Source organism: Mustela nivalis (assembly GCF_964662115.1).
Source record: "Mustela nivalis genome assembly, chromosome: 7".
Taxonomy (NCBI): Eukaryota; Metazoa; Chordata; class Mammalia; order Carnivora; family Mustelidae; genus Mustela; species Mustela nivalis.
This window is the reverse complement of record NC_139026.1, coordinates 27,945,524-27,953,559: the sequence shown is the minus strand read 5'-3', so window position 1 is coordinate 27,953,559 and position 8,036 is coordinate 27,945,524. Positions and strand designations below refer to the sequence as shown.

General features: G+C 36.5%; 1 protein-coding gene across 1 annotated transcript; it reads right to left on the bottom strand.

Moving 5' to 3' along the window:
• Nucleotides 1-263: 263 nt before the first annotated feature.
• Nucleotides 264-7,708, bottom strand: LUM (lumican). The gene is made up of 3 exons (XM_082741016.1): nt 7,311-7,708; nt 4,058-4,937; nt 264-1,098 (listed from the first exon to the last, which is right to left on the bottom strand). Exons 2-3 carry the CDS (start codon nt 4,914-4,916, stop codon nt 944-946), a joined length of 1,014 nt encoding a protein of 337 aa, XP_082597142.1. The 5' UTR covers nt 4,917-4,937; nt 7,311-7,708; the 3' UTR covers nt 264-943.
• Nucleotides 7,709-8,036: the final 328 nt, after the last annotated feature.

Sequence of the window (8,036 nt, the reverse complement as noted above, 5' to 3'; positions counted from 1 at the left end):
CTAGGGTGACTGGGTGGCTCAGTCATTAAGTGTCTGTCTTCAGCTCAGGTCATGATCCCAGGGTCTCATATCGAACCCCACATTGGGTTCCCTGCTCATCGGGAAGCTTTCTCCCTCTTCCACTGCCCCTGCTTGTGTTCCCTCTCTTGCTGTGTCTCTTTCTGTCAAATAAATAAATAAAACCTTCAAAAAATAAAAAAAAATAAAATTCTAATCTATTATTTTCTATATGAGAGATACAAACTTCATAAAAAAACACAGTATGCCATTTGCTATGTTTTATTTCGCTATGAGCTTGTTAAACATAACATGCAAATGATTAAAAAGGAACATACACGTGATTTAGAGTGAAAAATAATTCTAGAAAAGAAAAGTTTCGCTAGGTAAGTATATAAATTCTTAACACTAAAAATATTGCTCTAAGTGTATGTGGCTTTGTGAATTTGGTTTAGTATTTTGCAAAATCATTGGTCTCAAAATTTGCCACCCGTTTTTCCGCTAAACAAGTATGAACATAGAAATTTGAGATCATTTGATTCAAGACAGTGAACATCCTTACGTGTGTAGCCCATTCTTTTTGGCACATTAAGTTAAGATTTAGGAATTATAATACTCGGCTGACTTCTATTCAACGAGTAGAAGACTTTGCACATCATTTGACAGTAGAGATGTAGAAAACACTAAATTTACAAATAAAGCATTAGGTTTGTTGTCTCTCTGTGTGTCTATGTCTGTGCTTGTGATGAAATAGGCCTGCCTTTCATCTTTTGTTTAAAAAAAAAGTAGTAAAATGTTTACAAAACATTTCCCTCAGAATTTGGAATTCATGGAAGTAATAAACAGTGACAAAAAAATGAATACTGTGAAAACTGACACACACAAAAAACATAACCATAAAATGTTACTCCAGGGTACACATCAATAGAATCAGAATTAGTAGATATTAATTAACAGTGATTTCATTTGCTACACGTAGACATTCGTACATATCAGGTGGCAGACTGGTGTGGGTTAGACGGTTGCCATCCAGACGTAAATGCTTGATCTTGGAGTAAGATAATGGTCCCAGAATCTTACAGAAGCTCTTTACTTCAAACTCTGCAAATTGAAGAACAGACATGTTAATTATTTAGTACATGGGCTTGCAACAGTTACTTTAAAAATGCTCAAATCCATAATAATATCTATTAGAACTCCTTTCCACTTATTGGTTGTATCTCTGAATTTGGCACTGCTAAAGGAGTATTTCAGGCTACCAAATGGCACAGCAATATTTAGTAAAGAATGCTTATGGGTAGATCAGGACATTTGGTGGATTTTTTTTTAAAGAACAGAACTTATTAATTATAAGTTCTGTATTTAGAAATACTTGGTTTTATAAAGACATTCAATTAACGTGTCATTTTATCTAAGCACTCTCTTGAAGTATTTCATCTAGCTCAAAGAAATCTAAGACTGGTGCTGTTGTATGAGTAACCTCACTGATATAAACATCTTGGGTTTTGGCATCTTAAAATCAGAAGGGTTAACTAGATGACCTCTGAAGAATTTTCCAACGAGCACACTTTTTGACAGTAATTCAGAACTCCAAAGCAAAAACCAAGTCATAGAATGTCCATGATTGGAGCTCATGCCCTTTTCTTCTGTGGAAAGAAAAAGTTGCCACAAATGAAAGACCAATTTAGGTTTGAATAGAAACAAAGGCTGTTCTTAGATTGCATGCTCTATGTTTGTATGTAGAAACTGTCTGTTTCTACTCAGGCCAAGTTCCAATTAATCTTATCTGCTCCTCTCTAGTGTTATTTTTCTTTCATTCTCCAATTCTAGTTAACAATGACTTCAGTGGAGCCTAACACCCTGTTCTCTTTCCCTCTAAGATGTTGTCTTTAAAAACTGATCAGTCAAATTTCAGGGATCTTGTGGTGCCTATCTCTGAGAAAGCATGGCGTAATGGGACAAAACATGGTTTTAGGCCTATATTAGTCTTCTATCTCTGCCATTTATCATCGAGGCAGATGATAAATGTTCCAAAGTCATTTGGAACATTTATCTGGAACATTTATCTGATCTTCTTATTAGATATAACGTATCTATCACACTGTGTTACATGAAGATTGAAGTAATTAAGTTATGTGAGTCACTTCACACGCAGAGCAAGCGCTTAATACGTGTTGAACAGCTATTGATGTCCTTTGAATTTTGCCCTCTTTTCCAAATTACATGAGGGACATCTATGACTAGGCTAATGCTTAAGGTTGAAAGTTTAATACATGATTGGCTAAATATTTTCTAATACTACAGAAACATTAAGGGGCTCTTTTTTATCTTCAGAGAATGTGATGATGAGTATACATAATTTTATGTGGCAAAATGAGCTGAATTGAAGACATACAAAAACAACAAGAATATCTGAAATGTATGTATCTAAATATCAAGAATAAGGAAGGAATTAAAGTGACTAACCACTCGTTTTCAAATGACCATATGTGACAGGGAGTGTAGTTTCAAGCTCAGCTTGGCATGAGTGACCATGTCTTCCATAGACCACCTTTCCCGTCTCCTATGTCACCTCTTCCATCTAGTCTTTATACCTTCAGATGTTCCTGCATCTGTATTTCTCCCTTTTCCTGTCTCAGAGTATGAGGTAGTCCCAATCATGTGGGACTCCATCAACCAAATCTAACCGGTTTCTTCAGCCCTTCAACATCTTAAATCCCATTAGCATTTTGGGTTGTCTAAGTTATCCTTCTTCCTAACCACCACCAGCTTATAATGTGGGGCCACACATTGTCACATAGTGAATTTTCCACTGGAAATGGCTGTAAGTGTTCAGCTATGATAACTTTACTCTGTATTATATGACAAGCAAGCTTTCCAGACACAAGAAAGTTTATATGGCATTTCAAAGCAGGCAATCATGATCTCCTTCTTGGGAATACCCCAACCTTACCAGGAGTTACACAAAATTGTTGCAGAATTACTAAGTATCATACTAAAAAGTCACATTGTAATCTTTTGGATAGAATTATCAATATCCTTAACCTATATGACAAAAGAACCAAATTTCATGGTATAAAGATCATTAAGTACAATAGATTACTTTGCAGATATAATTGTTTTATGAATAAATCAATGTTTCCCACCTGACTTCTTATTCAAAACATGTTGTCCATGAACCAGAGATTTTTTCTTCTGTCACCCTTCATTAAAGAATAAGGTGGAGAATGGTGAATTTCAGCTTCCCACCTGAATCTTTATGGCTTAAATTTTAAAATTTCCCAGAAGACTACATAAATAGCCCAGAGTGGATCAGGTCAAACATCCACCCAGAAGATAAATAAAAAATAAACTACGGCAGCAAGAGAAAGAAAGCAGAAACTGGAAAAAAAATCAAATGAGATGAAGTGTTGTGTATAGAAAAGGAGGAAATTTAATACCATTAAAACAAATTCCAGACCCTCATCATATTCCTTCTTCCCTCCTTAATCTTCCTCTCCATCTTCATAAGAACACTGTAAGGACACACACTATATTACAGATGACAGAGGTAAATAGTAATGGTCAGTGATAGCAGGGTAATATATCGAGTCCTAAGTAATGATGTCAGAGGAGACCATGAGCATATGTGAGTTGCTCTGGAGATAATCAGGAGGGGTATTTGAAAACCTCTGCAAGCTAGCCTTCTTCTGGACTTGTTTATTCCTCTCTCAACCAGACTTTGCCAAGAAATAAATGTAAGGTGCAAATCTAAATCATGACAGAGGCAAATAATAACAAATAAATATTCAGAGATAACACAGTAGGATTAACTAACTCAAAATATTAAATTTGAAGAAATTCATGTTTAAGTCCTGTGAGCGGAATAGTTTCTTATCTGGACACTCTAAAGAAAGGCTGGACATTGGATATATAACTGAGCTAGAGGGATATCTTGTTGGCATTTTCCTTTTTTTTTTTTTTTTTAAATGGAACCAGAGACACTATTTATACCACATAGCTTAGGCATTTAAAGACTTGAGGAAACATCAGTCAAGGACAGGCAGAGCTTTCTACTTACTTTCGAGTTCATTGACCTCCAGGTAATAGTTTTCGAGGTTCTCATTGACAGTTGGTATATTTTTAAGCTTATTATAGGAGAGATCCAGCTCAAGCAGGGATGATACATTAAAAGAATTTCCAGGTATTCCACTATCAGCCAGTTCATTATGAGATAGACGCAGATACTGCAGTCCATTAAAACGCTTGAAATACTCATCAGGGATGTTGCTGATCTTATTGTTGTCCAAGTAGAGAGTCAGAAGAGATGCTGGGAGACCAGAAGGCAGTTTGGTCATCTGATTGTAGCTCAAGTCGAGGTACTCGAGGGACTTAAGACCTTTAAAAGCAGATGAAACAGCATCTTCTTTCAGTTGATTGTGTTGAAGGTGGACAAAAGTCAGGTTTACCAGTCCATCGAAGGAACCAAGCTTCTGGATCTTGTTGTGTGTAAGCTGCAGGTCCACCAGAGATTTGGGAAGTGGGCCCACAGACTCTGTCAGGTTGTTGTAGTTTATATGCAGCTTCTTCAGTTGTTTCAGCTTAGAGAAAATTTTTCCTTTTATCTTCGAATTTTCTAGAAGGTTATGATCCAGAATGAGCCACTGCAGATCAGTTACATTTTCAAAGGCCTTTTCGTCAATATGGTCAATCTGGTTATTCCTAAGGTAAAGATACTTGATTCCAGGAGGCACCATCGGCACACTTTTCAATTTCAGCTCATCGCAGTACATGGCCGATGGGTAGCTTTCGGGGCAGTTACACTCTGGGGCACAGTTTGGCGAGGACAGCCCATAAATCGATACAGCAAAATCGTAATCATAGTACTGGCCCCTGGCACCAATGATTGCCAAGAGGAGAGTAAACACACCTAGATGCATTTTTGGCAAATACTTTGAATCCTAAATAAAGTGGAAACATACTGTTATACAAGTATACTTTCAGGAAAAGGATATTGGCTTTGCAATGTTAAATGCATTAGCAAATATGCACTTTATTATTTTATAGTGCTTTTTTAGAGTAGCTAATGATGTCTTTTTAATTTTTATTTAAGGATCACAAGAAGGATGACCGAGTACTTCTGATGTGTGAACCCGGTTCAGGTTAGACTGCATACCCATGCGCCCCCTTCTGGGCAAACCAGGACCAATTGTCCATTTAATCTCTCTAGATCATTCCTTAATTAAATGCCTTCCTGCAAGAGATTTCTGGGTGGTGCCCACTGGCCACCATGTTAGTACACTGCCTCAGAACATCCTTCAAAACCAGAAAAATGAAAATGAAAAGACAATTTGAAACTGTACCTTATACCCTGCCATTCACCATCATTAAAATGTCTCATTAAGAAGACCCTTACTGAAAACACGGGCAATCTATGGTTTTACCCGGAGGAAAGCTGTTCTTATGTATATGTGTATGTGAGAGGGGATACATTCCTTTAAAAGTGTCTGGGTCTTTTTGGTTCTGAGGTGGAGGAACAGAATTCTTGAGGGGGGGAGGCAGTATGCCTATTATTTGACTTTTTTTTTTTTTTTAACATTCCATGCTTTTAGGCACACTACACAACTGTGTTCCAAAACTAATATTTAGTACATTAGTTTTCAAAACTATTTTTCATTAATCAGGGAAATGTCACAAATTCTTTAAAAATGTTAAACCTATAAAGAGATCCAGCTGGTAGAGAAAACATATTATTTTCAAGTTTTGAATTAAAGTTTTCCTTTCTCCATAACTCACAAGTTCTCTACTTTCTTCATGCCAAAATTTAAGAAGGCATGGCTCATTTATCTGGATCTTAGTGCCCTCACAGCATGGGAAAGAGTGGGAATTGAGGAAATTCTGTATTAAACAGTGGCATTAGGAGCCATGTAGGAAAGGACAAATTAAAAAAGAGCTGTAACAGTGATCTTCTCATATGAACATGGTTCTAAGGTGAGGCTCAATCAAGTGCAGTTCACTTGCTTGGGGAAGTACAGAGTTAACAATTTAGGTAAAGAGGTGGGTTTTTGTAGAGTGGAGAGTTATGGCTGGGGGTAACACCAGAAGGGAAATCATAATGGGAGGCAGGATCTACATTCCACTAGGTACCATAAAATAATATATCTTCCTGTGAGAAGTAGGGTATAAGCTTTTGTAACTAGGGAGTTTGGGATAAATAGGATTTTTTCAGTATCAGAACTTGAGACATCTTTTCTTTGCTCCAACTTGAAATTATAAGGCACTTTATTTTAGCAGATGAAACCCTCCAAAAAGTTGTTAGAATCACTCTGATAGCTGACATAATGTAACATGTAGCCAGATCCTTGGCAAATTATTCCCTAAGATTACGATGGCGTCATTTAATTTAGTTGACAGGACTTGGCCATGAGAACAATTACATAGTGTAAATGTAATGACAGGATTCTTTGTAAGTTATAATACATTAATGTTGTGAAGATTTGTCTGGCTTTATTAAAAAGCTTCCACCTTATTTTAAATTGAGTATACACTAAAAATAGTCATGGTCACTATAATATGAATATTGAATAGTAATGAAAAAAATGCTTCCATACTTTTTGGCAGAGGAAAAACAAGGGCTCTGAATTCAAAGAGAGTTTGTGACCATATAATGAAACCACTATGAAGCAAAAGAGCACTTTGCTTTTTCCCAGTTTTTTCCAAATACCTGTGGCTATGGAGGAAATGCTTTTCTCAAAAAGTAAATCATCTTTCCCAGAATTTCTCTAAAACATGTTTTTTCAAGACATACATCCAAAAAAAAAAAAAAATCAATAAAATTAACAAAATAGAAGCAATTCATGAGTGTCTAAATTCTTTAGCTCACATTTTATAACATGTATAAATTGTAACAAATTATAACAATGTATTTATTAAGAAACAGTTTGAATATTAATGGAAATGGTCTTTCTTTGCTCCAAAATTAGGTTCTAACAATACTAATATATATAACTAATTAGCATAAAATAGCAAACATTTTATTTGCCACACTTTTTTTTTTTTACCATGTCTAGTTTAAATATTTTCTCATTCCGATTCTGAAACTTTGCATAGCTTCCTTTGCCAAGCAGTGTAGCATATACTTTATAAAATTGATCTCAAATCCATAAATCATGGAAAGTACATTCAGCAAAATGCGAAAGTAAATGCTAAAAACTGTGGATCTGCTGTTGAATAACAATTGGCAAAGTTACTCTGGAATTTTTTCTGTTCCTGTTACAATAAACACTGTCCCAAACAGTCAGCATCCCCAGTGCTATAGTTAAAACAGCACTTACCTTACTGTCTTGACACTGCTTCCCTTAATTCTTAAAGCAGATGCACCATGGACAAGAATCCACCAATATATGCTGTGAACTCTGTCAGGACGGAACTGGCTGCCAGATTCTTAGTGATACAAGAGCTGAAGGGGGAAAACCCAGCCCAGTCACGCCAGTCTCTGCATGGAGTTATGTCATTGTGGGGATCTTGTGGGGTGGCATGTGAGCATTTTGCTCTCTAACCAAGTGCAGGTGGACGTGGGGAGCAAGGACTGCCCCACTTATTCCCTATGGAATGGGAGAGAGAGTCGTGCTTCACTAGCCCAAATACCTTAGCTTTTAACCAAGAATCGAGTCCTGCTGCAAATGAAGACATCTACTGTGGCAGCATTTCTCTTGCAAAGCTCTCTCCCTCTGTAGCTGTTGCAACGATTAGATGCTATTCTCTCAATCAGCTCTCAGGTTCACCTAAAGGTCTCCTAAATCATAAACAGAACAAATAATTTCAGGAAAGTGCAAATGAGTCTTCAGAGGAATTGAATCTTTTCTTGCCTATTGCTCTTGAAGTTTATATCGATTTACTCGGACCACCTTAATTTGGGGCCAGGGAGGTAACTTAACGTTAGTTCCCAAAATGTGAAAATATGCTTCATTGACACTCTGACAGAGAAGGTAAATATCAACATTTCCAGTTTATTTCTTATGTTAAGGGGATTCATTTTATGCTATTCCGATCTGGAATCA

Bases quoted from the DNA above. Each gene is read 5' to 3' on its own strand.
- LUM (XM_082741016.1), bottom strand. From the start codon at position 4,916: ATGCATCTAGGTGTGTTTACTCTCCTCTTGGCAATCATTGGTGCCAGG. The intron at 1,099-4,057 runs GTAAGTAGAAAG...TTCAATTTGCAG, and splicing joins GGAGGTCAATGAACTCGAAA to AGTTTGAAGTAAAGAGCTTC.